The 27,489-nt window shown below is 32.9% G+C and overlaps 1 protein-coding gene across 1 annotated transcript in view; it reads left to right on the top strand.

The window, feature by feature from the left end:
• The window catches only part of LOC114340604 (histone acetyltransferase KAT2A), a 57,980-nt gene extending 32,711 nt beyond the window's left edge, over positions 1 to 25,269 (top strand). Inside the window, exons 6-13 of the mRNA XM_028291373.2 lie at positions 6 to 310; positions 1,168 to 1,409; positions 9,404 to 9,612; positions 12,728 to 12,948; positions 18,163 to 18,399; positions 23,061 to 23,206; positions 23,264 to 23,354; positions 25,060 to 25,269. Of these exons, the coding sequence (XP_028147174.1) occupies positions 6 to 310; positions 1,168 to 1,409; positions 9,404 to 9,612; positions 12,728 to 12,948; positions 18,163 to 18,399; positions 23,061 to 23,206; positions 23,264 to 23,354; positions 25,060 to 25,253 (1,645 nt within the window). The 3' untranslated portion in view covers positions 25,254 to 25,269. The remainder of the gene's footprint in view (positions 1 to 5; positions 311 to 1,167; positions 1,410 to 9,403; positions 9,613 to 12,727; positions 12,949 to 18,162; positions 18,400 to 23,060; positions 23,207 to 23,263; positions 23,355 to 25,059) is intronic.
• Positions 25,270 to 27,489: the final 2,220 nt, after the last annotated feature.

Raw genomic sequence — 27,489 nt, 5'->3', positions numbered from 1 at the left:
TTTAGGTGGTTAGTTTTTTGTTATGTTCCCACCTTCTGTGATTCGTTACAACATTTTGATACTACAATGGTATTTGGAAGAACATTATTGCGAGCAGTGTTCAAATACATACGCAAACAAATAATGGACCAGTTTTACAAGGAAAGAGACACAATGCCTCCTGAAAGGAGGCAACTTTTACTCACTAACTTTCCTCCTTTTTTAAACCAATTAGATGAAGAGATCTATGCAGCACATTCGCCTATCTGGGATCCAGAATTTAAATCTACTTCTGTGCATTTTCAGTCACTTCTTGACTCTAGATTAAAAGGTAAGTACTAAGTCATCATATGTATACATTTGTTTTTATTTTTTCGCATTAAGTATACCCTTTTATACTCTCTCTATTTTCGTGAAGAGCTTTTTTGAATATAAGTTCTGAGTACAAATTAAATGACATATGTGACAACACACAGCCCTGTCGAACTCTTTTTTTTTTAAGAAATGAAATCAAAAACGTTCTCACAATCAATTTATTATCTACTCCGGACGACTGGTTTCGCTGTCTATAATATGCACAGCATCATCATGTCTCGGTAACAGTACCTAAATTAAATAATGCCGGTACTAAATGAAGCACTATCATACTTTTTGCTTAGTTATTGTTAATACGGAGCTGATGATAAGGATGGATTTAACTGCATCGATTAACAAATAAGTTGGCTGGAAGGTGGAAATTAGTCTGGAATTGGCTGGAATGGTGGTCTTGAGAGGAAGGTGGTAATTAAAAGCCAACAAACCATTTATTAGAAGAGATCGTTTGTTTTATGGAATAAAAAAGCGATGTTATTTATTTATTTATATCGGTTTTATTTATATTTATTGTAGAGTTTTATTTATTATTTTAGGTTATTTATTAAATTTCATTTGTTGTGTAACCGACAACGTTCAAATTAGATATAGTAGCAGACTAAGAGATATCTAAGAGAAGAGCTGATAAGTTTGGATGTGACATATTTTTACCATATTGGTTAAAATTGCCTGATATGTTTAGAGATACGTTGTTACATATGTCAAAATTTTATATTTAAAATTTTTTTTTATTAAAAATGCAAATTTCACCCTTTTTATATGTTAATTTGTCAAGTCTTCACAATTAATTATTTAATAATTGACAATTTCTTTTAGCTGGCCCTAGTAGTTCTAAAAAAGGAGAATTTGAAAAGGTCTCCTTGGGAAAATCGGATAGAGAAGGTTTTACGACAATACCACTCGCACCTGGAAAATCGATTAGAGCTACAGAGATGCCAAGTAGAGAAGTTAAGAGAAGAAAAATCGCTCAAGATGAAAAATTCGAAGATATGCCTAAAGAAACCGTTGCACAAATAGTTGCCACCATAGATGATCCTAATTATATGACCGGCCCAGATGTAAGTATAATTAAGCCCATTTATTAAAAAATACTTGTCTATCAATCACATTGGTTCGATCATTAAATTGTCTCTTACAATTCTCTAATTCTTTCTCATTTATAAGATATAAAATATACAAGAATTACAAAAATATGAAAAATGAAAAATATAAAAATACAAAAAATATAAAAAATGAAAAATGAGAAATATGAAAGATAAAAATATAAAAATACAAAAAATACTAAACATGTGAAAGATACAAGAAATAAAATTAGGAAAAATATAAAACAAATTTGTATGAAACTTGTATGAAAAATTTAAAAGTTAATATAAAATAATGATATGACGAAAAATGAGAAATATGAAAAATATATCACAAATAGTGAGACATATGACAAAATATGATAAACTCAAAAAATGTGAAGATGAAAAATGTAAAAATGAGAAATGCGAAAAATATGAAAGATACAAAAAGTATGGAAAATATAAAAATACAACAAATGTAAAAATATGAAAAATATAAAAAACAAATAGTTTGAAAAATATAAAAATTGCAAAAAAATACAAAATTGTATTCTTTATGTTTTATTCGCTCCGTGCATGACTGACGCGACACCTAGCATAGTCGCCTGAAATTTTTGGCGAACAAAAGGACCCCGCACAAACCTTATGAAAAATAGGTCCCAGTGGATTTCGTTCATACTTTAATAAAATACTCTTTGAAGCATCCTGATAAAAAGTTCTCATGGGCACAACTCAATCGTAGGAAGGATTTTCAAGATACAGAGGCCCAAACTCGGAAAATTATAAGATTTACGGGGCATTCCAATTCCGTGAGTTACTGGTTATTTGGCAACATGTAGAAGTTTGGATTAAGGAAAAGTACTAGTAGTCTATGATTTTTTCCAGGCTATCCAATGGCGACCTTTACTTTGACCTTGACCTTCAACGGACGTCATATTCTAGAGTTTCAAGGGTTTTCGGCATTAAATTGATATATAAACAGATTACTCATGGGTTTTTGGGATCTCAAAACACGAATATGCCATCAGGATTGCCCTCCGGATGATGTGGTGGCCGGGGCCACTGCAAGGAACGTCATCTTCTAGAGTTTCGATGGTTTTCGGCATTTAATTGATGCAAATGAATTACTGGAGGGTTTTTTGGGTCGCTAAACACGAATATGCCACCAGAACCGACTCCCGGAGCACCTGATTTCCAAGGTCAATGAAAGGGGCTCCTGGAGTTTCGAGGGTCTTAGATGCTACATTAATGCAAACGGATTAGTTATAGGTTTTGGGGGTTGCTGAACACGAATACGTGATCAGCACAGACACAGGAGCACCTGGTGCCTAAGACACGTTATCTTCTTAAGTTTCGGAGGAATCAAATGGATTACTCTTAGGTTTTTTGGGTTGCTGAACATGCATACACTATCAGATCCGACCCACGAATCACACGGTGCCTATGGCACAATGTGATCACGTATTCGTGTTCAGCAACCCCAAAAACCTATAATTAATCCGTTTGCATCAATGTAGTACCAAAGACCCTCGAAACTCATGGAGCCCCTTTCATTGACCTTGGAAACCAGGCGCTCCGGGAGTCGGCTCTGGTGGCATATTCGTGTTTGGTGATCTCAAAAAACCCTCCAGTAATTCATTTGCATCAATTAAATGCCGAAAACCATCGAAACTCTAGAAGATGACGTCCCTTGCAGTGGCCTGGCCTGGCCACCACGTCATCCGGAGGGCAATTCTGATGGCATATTCGTGTTTTGCGATCCCAAAACGCATGAGTAATCTGTTTACATCAATTTAATGCCTAAAACCCTCGAAACTCTAGAAGATGACGTCCGTTGAAGGTCAAGGTCAAAGTAAAGGTCGCCATTGGATAGCCAGGAAAAAAATCCTAGACTACTAGTACTTTTCCTTGATCCAAACTTCTACATGTTGCCAAATAACCAGTAACTCACGGAATTGGAATACACCGTAAATCTTATAATTTTCCGAGTTTGGACCTCTATATCTTGAAAATCCTTCATACGATTGAGTTGTGCCCATGAGAACTTTTTATCAGGATGCTTCAAAGAGTATTTTCCCAAAGTATGAACGAAATCCACTGAGACCTATTTTCCATAAGGTTTGTGCGGGGTCCTTTGACGTTAAACATATGATACACATATGACATATTTGACGTTAATGTAATATTCTATTTACTATTTTTGATCAAATTTATTATACGAACAATAAATTCGAGTGTCAAATAAACGTCAAATTAAGAAGCGGATATTTAGAAGTTCTCTGAAGAAAATATCAATTTTAAGGGTTTTTCTTCACTTTTTCGTTATAGTTTAGTTGTCGGTGTTAACATTAATTAAGTGTACATCGAAAGCAATTAGGCAGTGTGAATTATTATTACCAGATTTTAACATTAGCTGGGTCTATTGAACTATTAATTTTGTTGTGTGTATTAGTGATGTAACGAATGTCAGTTTTTGAACATTCGCGAATACGAATGCGAATATCTGCTACCAACATTCGCGAATGCGGATGCGAATGCGAATATTCAGTTTTTTAAATTTGTTTCTATTTTTGTAATGTTTTCTAAATTTGTAATGAAAAGTTAATTGATATTTAGTGTAAATCAATCTGAATCTTAAACTTTATTAGATAATACCAAATAATAAAAAAATGAAGGCTGATAATGTGATTATACAAGGTTAAGTTCTATCTATCTATTGCCCTTCATTTGTCCAAAGTTGAACGTAGGCCTCCCCCTTATTTTTCCACTCTTCTCGGTTCAGTGATAATGCTGTCGATCTGGTCCCTGTGTATCTTTTTAGGTCATCCGACCATCTCGTCTGTGGTCTGCCCCTTCCTCTTTTGTAGTCCTAAGGTCTTCAGTGAGTTATCGCTTCATTCCATCTTCCGTTTCTTTGTCTGCTGTTGTGTCCCGCATATTTCCATTTAAGAGTAGCTGCATGTTTGAGGTTAAGTTACCTTTTCTTAATAAAAAAAGATGAGAAGTGAATATATTTTGATTTTATTAACCTAATATTATCTTTTTTTTCTGGTTTTCATATTCGCAAAATATTCGCACAAATTTCGCGAATGCGGATGCGAATGCGAATATGCAAAAACATGCGAATATTCGCGAATACGAATGCGAATACGAATATTCGTTACATCACTAGTGTGTATGTATCACACAATGGAAATAGATGACGATAGGAATATACCACCAGATCGGGGAAGGAAAGAAAGTCAGTATGAAAATATAAATAATAAAAATCAAAACGGCAATAATAAGGTAAGCGAAATATCTATTGAAAAAAATTATTATTCAATCACTATTCGCCAAAGTTGTCATATTTCGCCGCTACGGGCGCTGGCATAGTTTCATGTATCCCCACCATGGTCACGCACGGAGCGAATATAAGAAATGATTTATACAAAATTTATAACTATACATTTGTACGCTTTCTTACAAGAAAAAAGCCTTACAAAGCCTCAGTTTTTGTTTGATATTTAATGTTGTCACTTACAATCATTAATGTGTCAGGATTAATTCTTTAAGTAATTCTTTCTCGTTTAGATATTTGTACTATTATGCCTAGCTTTGCCTCTTTTTCTTGTTACATCTCTGTATACCAAATTTTCTAATATATTTTGTTGCCAGTACTTTCCATATGATATGCTACAAAAATTATGAAAAATGTTAAAGTAATAAAAATACAAAAAATTGAAAAATACAAAAAATATAAAATTGGAAAGATATAAGAAATAATCTGAGAAATATAAAAATGAAAAATTTTAGATACCTATATGAAAAATGTAAAAGATGAAAAATATAAAAAATAGGAAAAAAACAAAAAAATTTGAAAATGATGAAAAATGAGAAATATCTTCTTACCAAGGCAAAGCCTTACATAAACTAGGATTGTGTTCTAACATTCAACGTCAAGTAAGACGATCGTCTTATAATTGTTTTATGTACCGGGTGTCCCAATAAAAATGGCTCTCGGCCATATCTCAGGAACCGTTTATAGTAGAGCTTTGAAATAAAAAATTTTATAACAAAAGTTGCCTCAGGAAAAACCTGGAAATTATTTTCATAATTGTGGGTCCACCGCTAGAGGGCGTAATTGAATATCAAAAATAAAAAAATCTAAATTTTACAAAATTCTCCTAATGAAGGGGCACTGGAAATCCGATTATTGTATGCTTCATCAAATTCTGCGCATATTTGATTTAACAGGTTTAACTCTACGTTTGCAAATAAGAGGTGGGGGTAAGTGGGAACCTTGTTATGAAAAAATGGCTGTAAGTCCGGTTCTGCTAAATCAAATTTTGAAAACTGGGTCTTGTTGAAGACAGATCTTTTTCTTCAATGTAAGCGTGATAATTTTGAACCATCCTAATAAGTAATAAGCCAGCTGGGAGGCGTTATTTAATTTTTTTCAGAAATCTAGTTTTCTTTGGAAAATATTAAATACAAGTATGCATTTTTAATCATATTTTATAAAATTAGATTAAATTAGCAATATAATAGCGAAAACCGCATGTCGATACCTCTTTTATATCTCAAGATATCTCAAGAAACGTGTAAATTTTATACATAACTGTTACTATCACCGGTAAACTAAGTTAATGAAAAGTAGTGTGCTGTGGAAAAAAACAAAATAACATTTTCCAGATGTCAACGTATAAAAATATAATTAATTAAAACAACAATATAAAGAGAAACAATACTATTAAAATTAAATATAACACAGAACAAAAAGAACTACTTAGTGACGACCTAAATATTCAAATTGTTGCCCATCATACACGACTCCAGAATACATTATCCAGAGAATACTAAACGCCATTCAAAGCATATCGAGAGCAGAAATTGAGACTGCTGTTCAATCTACTCTTGAAAGAGTAAATGTTTGCAACGAAAATGATGGGCAAAAATTTGAAAGTTTATGTAATCACTAAATAGTTGTTTTTATTTCTTTGTATTAGGGCTTTTCAACGCTTCTCATTTGTTTCGAGCCTCTGTAATATGCTGTATCTTCTTCTTCTTAAGGTGCCTATCCGTTCCGGATGTTGGCGACCAGCATGGCTATCCTAACTTTGCTTGCTGCTATTCTGAATAGTCCGGTTGTCGATGTATTAAACCACTTTCTCAGGTTTTGAAGCCAAGATATTCTTCTTCTCCCTGGTCCTCTCTTTCCAAATACCTTGCCTTGAAGAATGAGTTGCAACAAGCCATATCTCTGTTCATTCCTCATAACATGGCCAAGATATTCTAGTTTGCGCTCTTTGATTATGTTAATAATCTCGCATTCCTTGCCTATTCTACGTAGAACCTCAATATTAGTCACACGATCCACCCACGAAATTCTCAAAATGCGCCTGTAACACCACATCTCAAATGCCTCGAGTTTTCTCAAAGAAGCCTCGGAAAGTGTCCAGGCCTCTACTCCGTATAATAACGTAGAAAATACATAGCATCTGATGATAGAGATTTTGGTAGCAAGAGGTAAATCGTGGCTTCTGAAAAGAGACTTCATCAATATGAACGCTGATCTCGCTTTTCCTATGCGTTGTTTTATTTCACTTGAGTGGTCCCACTGGCTATTTATGTTGGTACCAAGGTATGCGTAGCTGTCGACCCTGTCAATTAGTTGTTGGTTAACCAAAAGCTGTGTATTTAATATTTCGCGCTTACTGACTACCATATACTTTGTTTTTTTCGTATTGAGATCAAGTCCGTATTCTCTACTTATATCTGATATGCGCGACATTATTCTTTGCAAACCATCTAGACTGTCTGCAAAAACTACAGCGTCGTCGGCATATCTAATGTTGTTCAGACGCACTCCGTTGACTAATACGCCTTCCTGTAGTTCTCCCAGCGCTTGCTCGAAGATACATTCAGAGTATATATTAAACAGCACCGGGGACAGGATGCATCCTTGCCTCACTCCTCTATCTATGGAGACTGCCTCTGTTAATTGGTCTTCCACTTTAATATTGGCAGTTTGGTTGTAATACAAATTATATATGATTCTCAAGTCTCTATCATCTACTCCCGCTTCTTTCAAGATGTTTATGAGTTTATCATGTTTTACTCTATCAAACGCCTTTTTGTAGTCGATAAAACAAATATACACTTCACAGTCAACATCCCTGCATCTTTGCATAAGCACTTGGACAGCGAATAGAGCCTCTCGGGTGCCTAAGGCATCGCGGAATCCAAACTGCGTCCATGATATCTGTTGTTCGCATTTTTTATATATTCTGCCATGTATCACCTTCAGAAACGTTTTGAGTAAGTGGCTCATTAGGCTAATTGTTCTGTAGTCTTCACATGTTTTGGCATTTACTTTTTTGGGTAAAGTTACGAAGGTCGACTTTAACCAGCTTTGGGGTATTTTTCCAGTTACGTATATTTTGTTGAATACGGTTGTTATCCATTTTATTCCTTGTTCATCCATAAGTTTTAGGAATTCTACATAAAACTGGTCAGGCCCTACAGCTTTACCATCTTTAGTTGTTTTAATAGCTGACGTGACTTCTTCAATGGTAATCGGGGGTCCTGTTTGGCATTCAATGTCTTCAATGGTATTCTGCCTTTCATCTGCAAAAGTTACTTCCACATATTTCTTCCACGTGTCTAGTTTTTCTTCCACACTTAACAGTGGTTTGCCTTGGTTATCTGCCAAACACCCAACTCTTCTAGGTTTGTATAAGCCTGCAGCTTCTTTAACTTTTTTGTGCATATTGAATGAATCGTGTTTATGTTGCAATTGCTGGATTTCCGCACACTGTTCTCTTAGTCGTGTATCCTTAGCTATTCTAATTGCTTTTTTGATATCTTTATCTATTCTTTTGTATAATGACATGTCCTGATCTTTGGACTTTCGCCTCTCTTCCATCATATCTAAAATCTCGTTTGTCATCCACGATTTCTTCTTTATTTTTGGTGGTTTGAGGAATTTCTCACGTATGTCTTGTGAAACTGTATGCAACTTTTCTATCTCCTGGTCCATTACATCCGATTGAATAACGGTATTCAAGTTGTTCTGTATATACCGTTTTACACTCTGTTCTGTGTTTTGGTCTTTTAATAGCCTTATGTCGAATTTATATGTCGAATAATATGCTGTATAATCCGTGTATAATATTAATATACGAGATATGAACGAGGCTCGAAACAAATGAGAAGCGTTGAAAAGACCTAATATACGTTGACAGCTGGAAAATGTTTCTTTGTTGTTTCCATAGCACACTACTTTTAATGAATTTCGTTTACCGGTAACAGTAACAGTTATGTTTTTAAATTTACACGTTTTGTAAGATATGTCGAGATAGAAAAAAGGTATTAACATGGGGTTTTCGCTATTCTGTTGCTAATTTTGTAATATGGTATTAAAAATGCATGTTTGTATTTAATATTTTCCTAGGAACACTAGATTTCTGAAAAAAATTAAACAACTTCTTCTAGCTGGCATATTACTAAGTAAGTTGGTTCGAAATCATAACTTTTACATTGACGAAAAAGATCTGTCTTCAACAAGACCAAGTTTGCAAAATTTGATTAAGCAGAACCGGACTCACAGCCAGTTTTTCATAACAAGGTTCCCACTCACCCCCACCTCTTATTTCCAAAGGTAGACCCAAACTTGTCAAATCAAATATGCGTAGAATTTTATGAAGAATACGACGAACGGATTTCCAGTGCCCCTTCATTAGGAAAATTTTGTAAAATTTAGATTTTTTAATTTTTGATATTCAATTAAGCCCTCTAGCGGTGGTCCCACAATTATGAAAATAATTTCCAGGCTTTTCCTGAGGTAACTTTTGTTATAACATTTTTTATTTCAAAACTCTACTATAAACGGTTCCTGAGATATGGCCGAGAGCCATTCTTATTGGGACACCCGGTACATGTTTTTGATATTGATGATACATCTCCGATGTACCATCAAAACATTTAGTATGCTTAAAAATTTTTAGATGGTTTTCTCTGAAAATGCTCCCGCAACCGACGAAGCTCCTAAACTAGAAGAACAAAGAAATATTATTCAGTTGCATGTGGTGGGCAATAGCCTTACTACGCCAGTTTCAAAGCAAACAATGTTATGGTTAATAGGTTTACAAAATGTATTTTCTCACCAACTACCTCGGATGCCTATTGAGTATATTACGCAACTCTTATTTGACCCGTAAGTATTATTTTATATATATTAATGAATATGTATGACAATATGACTAATTAAGTAATTAAAAAAAATCATTAGTTCCCAATATCTTTCATATTTTCGGTATAAGACAAATTTGGCTAAACTAGTCATTATCGTCCTGCGACAGTACGGCTGCCCCAAGTAGAAACACTGTATATCCATTTTTTTCAAAATCACTTTTATTGCATTTTTGGATTTAGGGTGTTGTTATCTACCAACTACCAAGGAAAAAAAATTAAAAATTAGTCGAACCACAATTTAACATTGCTATGAAACACATTATATCACATTCCATCTTCACTTCACCAATTTAAAACACATTATATCCATATCCCCAAGTATAACACTGGAAATACTGGATATACAGTGTTTTTATTTGGTTTTTGGGATTTACAGTGATTTACCGTGAGAATCGCATGATCTACATTTTACATTCGCCAAGAGCATTGATATTTCCAAGGCAATTCTTAGTTATTTGTTAGTTATTGATGGTTATTGTGATAAGTGCAGTAGAAATTTGTCGTGTATAAAATATTTAAGTTTATTGTATTATTTATTTAAAATATATTTTTAAAATTAAACTGGGTGTTACCTATTAATTATCAAATATGAATAAAAATCAAATAATATTTTGACCTGCTGAATTCGAATTTATAACTTTCTTTTGCGCCGGAAGTGACTAGAATTTATTATAAACAATTTAATTGTTTAAGTTATTATAATTCGTAAACTAACAAATATAAATAGTCTTTACAACATGAATTTTGTTCTTAAAAAAATCTACAAAATAATTTTTGGTAAACCTCGACCAATAATTAGAAACACAGATGCTGCAAAAACATTGCAAAATTACAAAATTTAGTCGATTTTTCACTTGTAAGTCGGATGAATTTTGAGTAAGATAACTTTATAATAGCCCAAATTAATAAAAAAAACTACACGCTGTAAAACTAAACCTTAATATAAATATTATATATACAAAGTTATAACAATAAACGAAAATTTTTTATTAAAAACTGCATAATATAATTTGTTTATATAGAGAATTTAATATAATTTGTATAAATATGTAGCTATGAAGAAATAATAGACACTTATTTCTTTGGCGCCTGAAAACGGATGATCGTTTTGGAGTACTTGGTCAGTCTCAGAGACATTAGTGGACAAGCTTTTCCATAACCCTGGATGACAGCAATTACATGACCCAGCCACTGACCATTAAATTGTTGCAATTTGTTATATATGTGTTAAATGAACTTGAATAAAGTATCATTTGTGGTACTTAATGTCTTTAAAAAGTGGGAAATTTTATACTATATTTTCAGGTTTCCCAAATAAAAACACTGTATGTGTTCAAAACCTAGTCAGGAAATAAAATTCAGACATAAAAATATTTACTGAAAAACAGGAGTATTTTTTACTAAATTAATGTGTGTTCACTTTTATTTCAAACAAAATAGAAATTTGAAAAGTTGAGTCCTTTACGTTTTCTACTCTGGTGAACATTTTTCGAATTGGCGCTACAGTGTTTCTACTTGGGGCAGCCGAGTAGATCCAACCAATTACCATCTACAGTCACTCCACTTAATTTTTTCTTACTTGCTCCTATTTTATCGCATCTTACTCCAATTTTTTCTGACTCCCTCCAGTTTTGTCGTGTCTCCCTCCAATTTTTCCAGGCTCCCTCTAATTTTTCTATATTCCCTTTAATTTTTTCTCTAATTTTTCATAACTCTCTCTAGTGTTTTCTGACTCCCTCTAATTGTTCCTGACTCTATCTAAGTTTTCCTGTCTCCCCCCTATTTTATCGTGGCTCTCTCTCCCTAAGTATACAGTGTGTCTGCGTAACTTGGAACCATATGGGAAACTTTTTTTAATATCAATTTTACGAAAAAAAGTTATTCTTCATAAAGTGCTCGGCATAGTCTAAAACCTAAGATGCAATCATCAGATATCAAATTTTATCAATCTTATACGAGGTATGTCCAAAAATATGAATTTCGCTCAAGAGTAATGTGTCTTTATATTTCACAATATCAAAAATTGTTATTAAGAAAAGTTGTTTGTAATTAAAAATTATGTTATAATATGCATTTACACTCTTCTAATTGAAAATTTTTTTTTGAAAATTTTCGTCAAATTACGGATACTCATCACTTTTATTTAAGATAACTCCGTTATTATTAATTTTGCGAAAAAAAGTTATTCTTTATAAAAATTTCTAAATAGTCAAAAAACTAAGTTGCAATCATAAGATATCAATTTTATTTTAATTTTGTACGAGGTATGTCAAAAAATATGAATTTCGCTCAAGAGTAAAATACCTGTATAGTTCACAATATTTCAACTAGAAGGATGAAATTGCATATTGAAACAAAGTTTTTAATTCCGATCAACTTTTTATAATAACAAATTTCAATATTGTGAAAAATAAAGGTACTTTATTCTTCAGCGAAATTCATATTTTTTGACATATCTCGTATAAAATTGACAAAATTTAATATATTATAATTTTATCTTAGTTTTTAGACTAAGCAGAACGTTTTATAAAAAATAACTTTTTTCAAAAGTTTTTTTAACTTTCTTGAAAATTTTAAATTTTCAAAAAAAAAAAAATTTTTACTTAGAAGAGTGTAAATGCATAAACATAATTTTTAATTACAACCAACTTTTCTCAATGGCAGTTTTCGAAATTTTAAAATATAAAGGCACTTTACTCCTGAGTGAAATTCATATTTTTTGACATACCTCGTATACTGTTGATAAAATTTGATATCTGATGATTGCGTCTTAGGTTTTAGACTATGCAGAGCACTTTATAAAGAATAAATTTTTTTCGTAAAATTGATATTAAAAAAGTTTCCCATATGGTTCCAAGTTACGCAGACACGCTGCGCGCTGTATATAGTATGTACATGTCAGTTGGTAGTTCAGATTTATTTTCTAGGTGGCACTAGAAGTTATCGTCTCGGACAAACTGCGTTTCCGTTTGACGTGCCGTCCTATCCTTTTATTAGATTACAGGTGTAGTTACTATTTGAATGAACCAATCTATTTAAATATGATAATCAAAACGTAATAGATAACTTTGTTTCAGAAAACATCGAACTATAGCTTTAGTCAAAGAAAATCGGCCTATCGGAGGAATTTGTTTTCGGCCGTTTCAAACGCAAGGATTTACAGAAATAGTTTTTTGTGCTGTTACTTCAAGAGAACAAATTAAAGGCTACGGTACTCATTTGATGAACCATTTAAAAGATTATCACATCTCTAAAGGAATTCTACATTTCTTGACGTTTGCTGACCAGAATGCCATTGGTGAGTATGATTCACTAACACATAACACTTTATATCTGTTCCGTTGGTGGGTTACGGAATCAATTAAATGAAATTAAAATAAATGTAAACACAACAAACTTATATTTATTTTAATCAGTAAAAATACATGTTTTGCTTATATCTCGTAAGGGTGTGTTGTTGACCTATCCCGACGCCCGCTGGGGTGTGACTGCCGATGGGAGGTTGTGAATCGACTCGTGGTTGTGTATCGACTGCTGTGGCTGAAAAAAACCACAAACGCTATGTGTTTCTACCATCTGGTCAGAAAGGCGATAAATTATTTAGATCTGGCGTTTAAAAGTTGAAACATTTCTGCAGTTTTAAGAAACGTCTTCGAATGCATTTCCAAAGTGAGTTATTGACATAAGGTCTGGTAAGGTAATTAATTTATGGGGAATTCAGTTCACGAAACATACCCAGTAATTGGAATGAAGCAATCACCCTATTATTGTTTAAAAAAGGAGACAAAAAAGATCTGAAAAATTATAGACCGATTACCTTGCTTAATGTTATGTATAAATTGTTAACTAAAATATTAACCAACAGACTAACCCCTAAATTCGACAATTATCAGACCAAAGAACAGTCAGGATTCAGAAAAGGCTACAGTACATGTTCCTACTGACATTGAAGTTACTTATTGAGAAAGTAAATTAGTACCAAATACCCATATATATGGCATTTATAGATTTTGAAAAGGCATTCGACTTCATAGAACACTGGGCAGTGAAACAATCACTACACAATAGCAGAGTAGATTACAGGTATACAGAACTAATCTCTAATATATACAGTAAGGCCACAACTACGATCCAACTTGAACAGAATACACACCCCATACCTATCAAAAGGGGCGTTAGACAGGGAGATACGATTTCGCCGAAACTCTTCAACCAAGCTCTAGAAGACATTTTCAAGAGATTACAATGGGAAGAATATGGAATCATCATTAACGGCCAATACTTAAATCACCTAAGATACGCTGACGCTATCGTCATTATCGCTACAGACAAGGAACAACTACAAATAATGATACAACAACTAGACCACGAAGCCAGTAAAGTTGGATTAAATATGAACTACAGCAAAACAAAAGTGATAACAAATCAAGAGGATGAGTTAAAAATCGTAGTTAAACAAAACCAAATAGAGGAAGTGCATGAATACATATACTTGGGACAAATGATAAAATTGAATAGAGACAACCAAACAGCAGAAATAAAGAGACGAACGAAGTTAGCGTGGGCCTCGTTTGGTAAGCTCAGCTTCATATTGAAGAATAAAAAATACCCTCAATATGTAAAAACGAAAATCTACGACCAATGTATTCTTCCGGTCCTTACATATGGATGTCAAACATGAACGTTCACAAAAGCGAATATGGACAGAATTGCGAAAACACAAAGAGCAATGGAAAGACAAATGATCAACGTAAGACTGTCAGATAAAAAAAGGAATTCCTGGGTAAGAAATATCACAAAAGTTAAAGATGCTACTCGTCAAACAGCTAAACTAAAAGGGAAATTTGCCGGTCATACGATTAGACAAAAAGACGAAAGATGGAATAAAATTATTACAGAGTGGAGACCATGGACATATAAACGAAAGAGAGGAAGACCACAGATGAGATGGGTAGATGACCTAAAACACCAAGCAGGCTCAAAATGGATGCACATGGCTCAGGATAGAGAAAGATGGAGGAGCGAAGGGGAGGCCTATGTCCAATATTGGATGTCGCAAGGCTAATAGATTCAGTTTGTTAAACTGAACACACCAAAAACATCTGGTTAGGGATACATTTCGTTTCGTAAAACTTAACGGACCCTTCTTAGTATCTGGTTTGTATATTAAATGTGAATTTTATATGATCCATAATATTTCGTTTTGAGAAAAGTTATTAAAAATTAAAATTAGCAAAAATAGTAATTAAAGCGTGTCGCCACATATCTCTATAAAAGAAAAACATTTAACAAAAAATAAAAGAACTATCTCATGCGCTTGGTTGTTCTTTCCAATTTGTACAAGGTACACATGTGTTTCTTTTATGTCAACGTCGCCTATTCTGATGTTTTGTGTGAGCACTAGATTTGTCATTATTTGGGTTTTGCTTTCATTTATTCAGATGCCAACTTCCAATGATGTCTTAATTCATCAAGCGTCTGTTTTGTATCACCGATGTTGTCTGTGTTTGTCATCTACGAATCTAAGGTGAGCTCATTCCGTATTTGAGGACAGTTATAAAAGTGTTGGGGAAATGGTATCCCCTTGTCTAATCGTCGGACGGACCGACGGACAGACAGCCTTGATCAAATTTCTCATCCTTTAGTGCCATCCTTGGATTATAAGCTTTCATTCGACACATCATTTGTCATTCTAACTGGTATAGTGACGGAGGAATATTCGCTGTCGGACGGACAGACAGCCTAGGCCAAATTTATCATCTTTAGTACCATCCTTGAATTATAAACTTTCATTCGACAACTTTATTCGGCAAAAATATTTCTTGGGATTTTTTGTCCGGAATTTTTTGTCGGGATATTTTGTCCGAAAAAATTTGTGGGGATTACCTGTCCGGGATTTTTTGTGGGGATTTTTTGTCCGGGGATAATTTGTGGGGATTTTTTGTCGGATTATTTGTCTGGGGATTATTTGTACGGATCCCGTCTAATCCCTATCCGTACTGTGTCCCCTGTAATCTATTCTACATTGTTTCCGTACTGGTATTGTGGATGTTAGTTCTACCGTCTCAAATGCTTTTTGGAAATTGGTGAAGATCAAGGCTAAGGGTCTATTATATTCCACATAGTTTTTTATCAGGACATTGCTTAAAGATTCCTGAAACCTGCTTGTTCTCTTGATTGATAGAAGTCCAGTATAAATTCGAAGCGTTTGGTAGTGATTTTGGTGAATAGCTCATACAAGTGGCAAAGAAGGCTTATCGTTTGGTAGTTCTCAAGCTCGGGGATATCACCTTTTTATGAAGAAGCATTGTTGTGGGGTTGTTCCACTGAGATGGGATTATTCCATTTTCAAGTTATAAGTCCATTTTAATAGTGTTTCTCCTCCAAATTTAAGAGTCTCTATCACTACGCCGTCTTCGCCCGGGGCTTGTCATTTTGATATGTACTGTTTATTTAAAAAAGATTGTTTACTTATAGAATTACTTCTTAAAATATAAATACATACTAATTTTAAGACTAAAAGTATACTGATTATATAGGCGACACGCTGTACATCCTGAGATTTCAAAAAAAGGATATACTTCTTGATTGACACTTTTTTCTGTCTATCTAATCAGCTCCAAACATCCATCCTTGGACATAAGCATCCTTTTCATTCTTCCATGCCTCTCTACCATTTTGTCCCGGCGTGTTTCTTCAGATTATCTAACCATCGCTTTTGTAGCCTTTCCCTTTTTCGTTTGTGATTTTACGGTCTCCAATGTATATCATCTTAGTCCATCTTTTAGCTTCAACCATTTAAGCTTTGCTACTTTGGTTGAAACATCTCTCTCTTTTTTTACGGATCCATTCGTTTATTTTCCTGTTTGTTAGTTTAATGTTAAGCATTTTTCTTTCCATGGATCTTTCTGTCTTTGCTATACTTTCCATATTTTCCTTTGTAAACGTCCAGGTCTAAGAGCCGTCTAAGGACAGGGAGTAAACATTGATTGTAGACTCTTGTTTTTAGGTATTGGGGATATTTTCTGTTCTTTAGATTCTTTAGAATACATGACAGTTTTCGGAATGATGCCCAGGCCAATTTTATTCTTCTCTTTATTTCCTCGGTCAAATTATTATCTAGTGATACTTTGTTAGATATTATAATAATATACTTTTCTATTCTTGTTTTAGCCACTTTAATTATTAGTTCTTCTTGTTGATTGGTCATGGTTTTTATTTTACTGTAATTCATCTTCATCTTTGTCAATTGTTTATGTCAATATCTAGTTCTTTCATCATTCTTTGTAATTCTTCACTTTTTTCTGGTATTAATACAATATTATCAGCGTATTGTGATTCAGATATTGTCCGTTTATGTTAATATCCCAGTTATTCCAGTCTAGTTGTTTCACAGTCCCTTATCTCCACTTAAAATCCTAATCATTTTACAGTTAGTTATTTCATCGTGTTCTTTACTAAACTTACGTGCATAGAAATCGGCCCACCTAAAAATTTGGTTATTTTTGAAGTTTCGTGTTTCCTAAACCTGTTGGCCGATTTAATTGATTTTTTTAATATGTTATAGCCATATTCTTCAACAATATTGCTGTAATAATATTATTGCTAAATAGGTAAGTGTTATTTTATACTGGGTGTAACAGTGTTAGTGTGTTTTTTCCTCAAAGTTCGGAACTCGCTGTGGAATATTCCAGCGTATATAAAATATTGTAATTAAAACTCAACTGTAGCCTTAGGCTTAACATTTTGCTTTTTGATTCATTCGCTTATGTTGGATAATAAAAAAGTTAGGTATTTTAACAACTAGCAACGTTCTTCATCAATACAGGGTGTTTCAAAATAAGTGCGACAAACTTTAAGGGGAAATTCTGCATGAAAAATAATGACCGTTTCATTTATAAACATATGTCCGCTTCGTTTTCGAGATACGGGATGTTGAATTTTTTTTACAAACTGACGATTTATTTACTGCTCTAAAATCGGTTGAGATATGCAAATGAAATTTGATTGGTTTTAAGAGGTAGTTTTTGCGAACATATGATTATAAACCTAACGGTCATTATTTTTTCATGCAGAATTACCCCTTAAAGTTTGTCGCACTTATTTAGAAACACCCTGTATTGATGAAGAACGTTGCTAGTTGTTAAAATACCTAACTTTTTTATTATCCAACATAAGCGAATGAATCAAAAAGAAAAATGTTACGAAAGCCTAAGGCTACAGTAGAGTTTTAATTTCAATATTTTATATACGCTAGAATATTCCACAGGGTGTTCCTAACCGAGAAAACACACTATCATTGTTACATCCGGTATAAAATAACACTTACCTGTCTAGCAATAATATTATTACAGCGATATTGTTGAAGAATAAGACTATAACAAAGTAAAAAAATCACTTAAATCGGCCAACAGGTTTAGGAAATACGAGACTTCAAAAATGACCAAATTTTTAGGTGGGCCGATTTCTATGCACGTAAGTTTATATAGTACTAATGTTAATATAATTGTAGGATATTTTGAAAGACAAGGTTTTTCAAAGGATATAAAGATGAACAGAGCCGCTTACCAAGGATACATTAAAGATTACGAAGGTGCTACACTCATGCATTGCGAACTCAATCCTAAAATAGTTTACACTGAGTTTACGAGTATGGTGAGGAAACAAAAGAAATTTGTAAAACAATTGATCTATCAACAGCAAAAAACTGTATCGAAGGTGCATCCAGGAGTAACATTTTTCAAAGAAGGTAATTTATTTTTACAATATATGTGCATAGTTTCTATAGCTATACAATATTTCTTAGAGCTTTTGATAGCACGTAGTTGATGTTCTGCTCAATTTTAAACTTTCAAATTACAAATTGAGGGACGTTAGACTAAAAAGTTGTTAAATCATCCCATAGTTGGTAATGTTACCAATAAGATCACTGTTTTGTTGGCACATTCGTTTCAAACTAAATACAAAATCTGAATTTGATCGTCCTGTGGTTGAGCAAATAGTAATAGTCTCTCCCGTTTTATACAGCTAACGCGGCTTTGGTAGTAGGGTAGTCTGCTATCTCTAGGGCCTACGATATCCCTGGTTTTACCCAAAGTACTCATATTCAGTCTGAGTCGATTTGGGTCTATAGACATTTTTAAAAATGTCTATCTAGTGCAGTCACTGAAGGTGGATATGAGCTATTACCTCCGATTTCGTTGAACCTCCATCGATTTGTATGAAAATTGGTGAGTGGTTAGAGGATATTTCAAGAAATAAAGGTGACATGGTACCAACTTGCGCTTTTACCCTGGAAGTGGATGCCACCCCTTCCCGTGGGTGAAAATTATTTTATTAAAAATAACATCACAATTCGATGAAAGGACAAATTTTAAGCAAAATTTGTTTTACAAAGTTATTAAAATAAATCAAAACTTTTTGAGTTACTAAAGATAAAGACTTTAATTTTTCGTGAGAAAAATGCATGTTTTTAACCGATTTTTCATAAATACCTCAAAAAATATAAGTTCTTATTACCAAAATTGAAGCTAATAAAAAATGAAATAAATTCCTTATTAGAAAAACCCTTTAGTGTTAACTAAAAGTGAGTTATAGGTAATTGAAAGTATATTTTTTTCGCCGAGTACCCAAATTTAAGTATTCAAGCTTATATAACGGGAAAATGATGCATTTTATAGCATAAACTTGTTAAACATTATTTGTCAAAGTACTTAGAAATATCTATCAAAGAAACTCTTGATCAAGTTGATAGCATTAAAATTTTTGCACCAAAATTTTTTCAAAATTTATCTTTTAAGTTTTTTCCAAAAAATGTTATTGTTTTTTTAATAACTCCGTTAATTTTTACGATATCAGGTTCACCTTAAAACCATTTGAAATTTAATTCTAAGGCCTATTAAACCACGTTGAAATTAATCTTTTAAACCCCTTACATTTAATTTAACTTTTATTTACTAAAATTTTAAGCTTTAAACGTTTCTATCTCGGTTATTTTTTACCATACAGATGTATTAAAAAGGTAAAATATTTGATATAGAACAAACTAAAACTTGGTTAAATATCATTTTTTACTTATATTGAGTATTTTTGGAGTTATTATCAAAAGAAAATGAAAATTACAATTATTTTAAAAATTCTGATTTTTTAAATTATATCTTATTTTCAAAAATATGCATTGTAAATCAGTCAAAATTGTTGAAATCATTACTTATACTTGCTTATACTAAATAAATTCTTGTAAGGACTACCATAAATTTTAATTTTTGTGGAAATGGCGTATGTTTTATTTTTCACTTTTCCTAAAAAATTCGAAAGGGTTCTCTTATTTTCATCATAACTTACTTAATTTTGATGCTATTAACTTCTTCTGGAGCTCATTTGATAGGTATTTCGAAGTACTTCGACAAGTGTTTAGCAGGTATATTTTATAAAATGCATCGTTTTCCCGTTATTTAAGATTGAATACTTAGATTTGAGTACTCGTCGAAAAAAATATACATTCAATTACCCAAAACTCACTTTTAGTTAACATTAGCTTAGTTTTTTAAGTAAGCGGTGATTTCATTTTTTGAAGTTAAAACTTCTTTAGGGACGTTGTGCATTTTTTAGATGGGAAAAAAGTATTAAATTAGCGACCATCATCGCGACCGTCATTGCTTCGACGAAATAATGTTTTGAAGTGAAAACTTCTTTGGGGAGGTTGTGCACTTTTAAGATGGGGAAAAATTATTGAATTAGCGACCGTCATTGTTTCGACGAAAATAATTTTGAAGTGAAAACTTCTTTAGTGACGTGCCCTTTTTAGATGGAGAAAAAGTAATGAATTAGTGACCGTCATCCCGACCGTCATTGCTTCGACGAAATAATTTATAAGTGAAAACTTCTTTAGGGACGTTTTACCCTTTTTAGATGGGGAAAGTATTGAATTAGCGACCGTCATCACTTCGGCAAAATAAATTTTTGAAGTGAAAACTTCTTTAGGGACGTTTTGTACTTTTTCGATGGGGAAAAGTATTAAATTAGCGACCGTCATTGCTTTAACGAAATAAATTTTTGACGTGAAAACTTCTTTAGGGACGTTGTGCCCTTTTTAGATGGAAAAAAAGTATTGAATTGAATTAGCGACCGTCATCGCTTCGGCGAAATAAATTTTTGGAATGAAAACTTCTTTAGGGACCTCGTGCCCTTTTTAGATGGGGAAAAAGTATTGAATTAGCGACCCGTCATCGCTTCGGCAAAATAAATTTTTGAAGTGAAAACTTCTTTAGGGACGTTTTGTACTTTTTCGATGGGGAAAAGTATTAAATTAGCGACCGTCATTGCTTCGACGAAATAATTTTTGAAGTGAAAATTTCTTTAGGGACCTTGTGCCCTTTTTAGATGGAAAAAAAGTATTGAATTGAATTAGCGACCGTCATCGCTTCGGCGTAATAAATTTTTGAAATAAAAACTTCTTTAGGGACGTTGTGCACTTTTTGGATGGGGAAGAAGTATTGAAATAGCGACCGTTATTGCTTCGACGAAATAAATTTTTGAGGTGAAAACTTCTTTAGGGACGTTGTGCAGTTTTTATATGGGGAAAAAGTATTGAGTTTGTGACCCTCATCACTTGCCGAACTAAATTTCGTACGTAAACGCGTATATAATATAGGTATAGCACTTTTGGATGGGGAAAAAGCATTGAGCTCGTAATTTATATACTATAAGAAGTTTTCACTTCTGTCGGCACTCCCATGAGTGCTTTAATTTTTTTTATTATCTTCAATTTTGATAATAATAACTTTTTTGTAAAAGCTCATAGTTTTGAGTTATACGTGAAAAACGTCTTTAAAACATGCATTTTTTTGCGAAAAAATAAAATTTTTGATCTTTAATAAGTTAAAAAATATTGATTTATTTTATTAACTTTATATAACAAATTTTGCTTAGAATTTATCCCTGTATCGATTTATTGTATTATTTTTAATAAAATAATTTTTACCCCCGAGAAGGGGTGGCATCCACCCCCATGGTAAAAGCGCAAGTTGGCATCATATCACCTTTGTTCCTTGAGGTATCCTTTAACTACTCACCAATTTTCATGAAAATCGATGGAGGTTCCACGAAATCGTAGGTGAAAACCTTCAGTGCCTGCACTAATATGTTCCCGCCGGCGCCGGCGCTGGGATTCGATCTCCGGCCTACCTACAGTCGGAAAAATGAAAGAATACCCATGCGTCATCGATGATATGCATACGAATCAAATCAAAAATTTCTAGTCAAAACAAAGTCTAAACTAAGTTAATACTGAAAATAAACGGATGTGACTACTACCTCGCCGTACGATTTTTCGCTACGTAAGAATGTGTCAAAAAATTTTTGTGATGCTATTTTTTTTCTGATAATATATATTTATTGGTGATAAATGTTACTATTACTACCGTAATTAATTATTTGATATTGATTAATAATACAAAAAATAATGAGTAAGCAAATATAGTATTATGAATTTCTCCATGATAAAGTTGCCAGTGGACGTAAATAGTAACAGGAAATTAAAAAATGTTGTTTATGTCAGCTGCATTAAGTAATTAAAATGAAAGTAAACTTAATGAATTCAGATCATTAGGTATCCAGATCATTTTCCAGACATTATCTGCAAATAAATGTACATTCGTAAAAATATACTAATCTGTAACTTCATACACTATGATTGAAAAGTCAGAGTAATATGTACACGTTTGGCGAACTCATACACAAAAGTTAACCATATTGACAGATGATTACTTACAAATTTTATTGACGTATTTTAATTAAATAAATACTTACCAAACCAGAAATACAATATAATATCAAAATAGCTCTTAAAAGATTTGAATTTATTCAAGTAAATACGACTGATTATTAAAATTTATAAACTCTACCGAACCTAACCCAGTTTCACTGTCAAAGTGACAGAAATCGAATCAGTCAGATTATAGTTGACCAGCACGATTACTCGAATAGTAGTTTATACAATCATTATCTCTACTGATGTTGAATGTTTTTGACATTAGACGTACAGAAATAGTCAAGTGTGAGTTTAAATTTTCTACTAAATTAATATAACTACGTTGAACAATTGTATCGGCGTCTCACTCTGTCAATTATAAATATGTAACTGCGTATGTCTTGGATAACGTTTTTGCTTAGTAGACAACACTTAATAATCTGTCTCTCTCGTTTGTTATTTATAGAAAAAGGCAGCAAATCCAAAATATTTGCTTGATATGATCGTTCATGGGTATTATTTCATTTTTCCGACTGTACCTACCCGGAAGTTAGACATCTTACCGCCTGAGCTATCCGGCCCAAGTGTTGAACAAACATGAATGATCTTTTTTAGATGTTTTAAATAAACTTTTTTGTACTCACTATTAAATATTTTAGGTGTTAGGAGTATTCCAATAGAGTCTATTCCAGGAATAGAAGAAACTGGGTGGAAACCGGCATCTAGAACCACCAGAGGCCAGTTGCTTGAAGAAACACAGGATGCAGACACTTTAGCAGGTCATCTTAAAAGCGTATTAAGTGCTGTAAGTAATAATATACATTCTTGCGATTATTTCTTATTTTACATATATTTTTTTAAGGTTAAGATACACGAAGATTCCTGGCCTTTTAGACAACCAGTTGATAGACACGTTGTACCGGATTATTATGATCATATTAAATATCCAATGGGTAAGTTCGGAAGGGTTTAAGTATTATTTAAGGCCTATAGAATCAAAACTTGCTAGATCTGTTTTTTGAAATTTTTCAGGAGACTAAAAAAACATTAAAAATATAAATTTTCCAAAAAGTATCCGGCATTTCTTAATCAAAGTGGCATCAATAATTATTGTCATAAAATGGCACACTAATTTGATATAGTCATTTTTCTGCATGCCCCATACATCTTCAGAAATTTGTACTTTTAGTTTGGATTTAGCAGCTTAACAGCCGATTTTGGAAGACCTTTTTTACGATCTTACTTAATTTATTAGTCTGTATTTTAATTCATTACATTAACTATTTATACTAAAATATATCACTTACTAATGAAGTAAAAACCTCACATGTAGGTAGGTGGTATATAATTTATTAAAAAAATTTTTCTAAAAATGATCCAAGATGGATAAAATCACAAACGTTTTCGGACCAATCAGTCCATCATCAGGTGGTAGAAACTTCAGATCCAAAGTAGTTGGAACTAGCTACATATTTAGGTCAAAAGACCTTAATGTAATAATAATTATGCCATTTAGGCTACAAAAATGTCGACAATAAGTCGATGTCACAAGAAATTAAATTGCAACGGTATTACAAAGTGGTCTTCATCTTGGCCTCAAACTGAGTCAGTTTGAGGCCAAGATGAAGACCACTTTGTAATACCGTTGCAATTTAATTTCTTGTGACATCGACTTATTGTCGACATTTTTGTAGCCTAAATGGCATAATTATTATTACATTAAGGTCTTTTGACCTAAATATGTAGCTAGTTCCAACTACTTTGGATCTGAAGTTTCTACCACCTGATGATGGACTGATTGGTCCGAAAACGTTTGTGATTTTATCCATCTTGGATCATTTTTAGAAAAAATTTTTTAATAAATTATATACCACCTACCTACATGTGAGGTTTTTACTTCATTAGTAAGTTTTTATTATGGTATACAGCCAATGAGAGGAATCTTTTCCTTTATATTTTAAAATATATCATTTATATCTACAATTATTATTTACAATTTATTTTCGACAATATTAAAACGCGCACTTCACATCAGAATCATGACTGAATTTACAATACAAATTCTCTTATTTATATCCATGCCTTCCCTGATCTGGAATTTTCGATTGAAGTCTAGAGGCGCCTGTCTTGGGACAGCTGGGACCCGTTCGAAACGCAGGTACAAACCTTCGAGAAAGGAATCGAAGGTTTACAGTTACATATGGGGAGAGTAGAGTTCGCATTACACCTTTCTAAAATCCACCAGTTAGAAATATACAAACACGATTATATTTGAATAACCAGCGCGACACTGTCCACTATGTTTGTCAACAAATTCACGTTTAATCGAGTTTAATATTTAATATATATATTTTCTCATACGGACTGTTTAGTGTTTGATTAGATGTACCCCAATGAAGGAAGCGCTAAAATCAGCAACATTGCTTATGAGAATGAGTTGCATTGCCACTGTTGAATGACGAATGACTGAATGAATCGGCGCAAATCTGGTGCGTTAGGTGGGCAGTGTTGCCATTTATAGTGCGTATATCTAATTTAAAATTAAACAGTCTGTATACTTCTTTATATCCAATGCATATTTAATAAATGTTATTTTTAAATGTTTTTTTCTTGTGTAACATTTTTTATTACTTTGTGTACAAGTAAGTTACTTTTCAGATTTGAAAACCATGGCGGAACGATTGAAATCAAGGTACTACGTGTCTAGGCGACTATTTGTAGCTGATATGATGAGAATATTCACTAACTGCAAGTTTTACAATTCCCCAGAAACAGAGTACTACCAATGTGCCGAGCATCTCCAGCAGTATTTTCAAACCAAAATGAAGGAAATTGGTTTATGGGATAAATAAATACTTTTCAAATTTATTGGGCTTTTTTATATAATAATAATCCTATTAAACCACAACAATTTTGCATAGGCATTATGTGTAAGGCCTCCAAAAGATAATAGATGATTAAGAGGCTACAGTAGTGCGTCATCAAAACGGAAAACGCGTTCCAAGATTGCAGCTTTAATTTTGAATATGTTGTTGAGATATTTGGCACACATATTCGTAATTTAGTAAAGAATGACGGTACCGAGCCCAACTTGAGAAATATATTAGTATGTGGAAATGACTCTATGACTAAATACAATATTAAAAAAACGAGCCCGTACCGCCATTAAGCAGAAAAAAATACACTTTCTTCAAATAAACTTTTTTATCCCATGCCTAGATTTTGTGTCATATTGGAATTACTAAAAATTTATTGAACCTACTGTTGGAGAACCATAGTCTCCAAACAAATAATTCTATTTCACCAATAATATTTATACCGCGACGCCTCTGACAAAAACAAATAATTTTATTACGCAGTGTCTGTAGATCAAGTTCCAAGAACTTGTTGACTTCCCGCCTACCATGCGAGGGACTAGTAGTTAGCGGGGTATGGGGTGAGCGGGAGTCGGCAGTCAGCTATCGGCACTTGTTACGAAAACACGCAAATAATCTTTTTCTAGGCTTTTTCGGAGAGCATTTTTTCTCCACGTTGCACGTTGCAAATAAAGCCGGCAATGTGTAAAAAGTCGTGTTGTGGCGTTTTATGGTAGCTGTTTACTCAACTGTTCATGTAATGTTCTATTTCTTGCCCTTACAAATTCCATTACAGTCATAACAAAATAGCAAGTGTTTTATTTAAATAACCAGTTCACTGAGCAATCGAAGGCTAGCGGCACATTGAACTTACTGCAAGTGAAAACCGCTGAAAGAGACACTGATATCTATTCAAGACTCTCCCTGAAGGGGTATTGATAACCGGCACCCCTTCACCTACGTAAGATTTCTAAGTGTAATAGCACAATTCTCTTACCTGTTTTGTTTTCTGTATCGATATCTGTTCAGTGCAGTAGTGTATTATTTTAAGAATTCGTTAGTGTTGATCCATAGGGAAGTAGTGTTTATTTTATAATTAATTTATTATATTTTTGTGTAATAGAACTAAGTTGTTGGACTATTTGAAAAAAATAGATTATTGTTAATTGTGAGTTTTAATTATGGGTAAGGGGTAAGTATATTTACGTAAGAATATTTTGAATTCTAATGAGAGTATATAAAGTTTTTTTATTTTTTATTCTAGAGGATTTTTTATTCTAGAAATATCAATAGTTTAAAATTTAAATTTTATATTTAAATGAAAAATCCAAAATACACGCTTTTAATAAAATTTTCACCTATTTTGGTTTATTTTTATAAATATTTATTTACTAATAAAAAAAATAAAATAAAACGTGTACGCAGTGCGATTTTAAAAAAAATCGCCTCCTATTTTGTAAAACAATTTTAAATGGAAACATATAATGTTCACGATTCATAATGTTCACGATTTCATATTTTTGTACGATTCTGCAGCGAAATTTCAAAACTGCTGCTAATAATTTCATAGTTTTCATCTTTTATAGTAAACTATGGAACAGGTCAACTTATTTTCCAGTTTTCCATATACTCATATAATTCATTTGTTTGTAAATTCTTCTTCTTCTTCTTATATTACTTGTTGTACTTAAATCTGTCGATCTGTTAATTCCGACGTTCAAGTATTTCTTGAGAGGTAGACTGCCAGCTATCTCTCCAACCTTTTGGTAGTCTGTGCTCCTCCATTCTTTTTACGTGACTGAACCATTCTCTTAGATTGCAAGTGGCAAATACTTTTTGAAACAACTAAATGCCTCCAAAAAGATATGGTACCCACCCACTGGACCTGGGATAGGATACAAGCCGGAAAAAGATGTCTTTATGCCCTTCAAAACCTTATAAAACCAAAACCAACAAAACATACAAAGATACAACTATATAAAACAATCATACGACCCTAAGGGCCGGTTGTTAGAACGCTAATCAAGAAGTTGATTATAATTATAAGTCCCCTTAACAACCATCAAATGCCAATACCCCTCATTCGTACGTCAATCAGTTAATTGTAATAAATTATGTTAATGATCATTATGATAATTAACATAATTGATTGATTAATTAACGTAACAATTATTAACATATTTGATTAATAAATCTCATAATTTTAATCAATTATGTTTTCAGCAACCCAAAC

This window comes from Diabrotica virgifera, chromosome 7 (assembly GCF_917563875.1).
Source record: "Diabrotica virgifera virgifera chromosome 7, PGI_DIABVI_V3a".
Taxonomy (NCBI): Eukaryota; Metazoa; Arthropoda; class Insecta; order Coleoptera; family Chrysomelidae; genus Diabrotica; species Diabrotica virgifera.
Note: the sequence above shows the minus strand (reverse complement) of the source record. Positions and strands in the feature narration are given on the sequence as shown.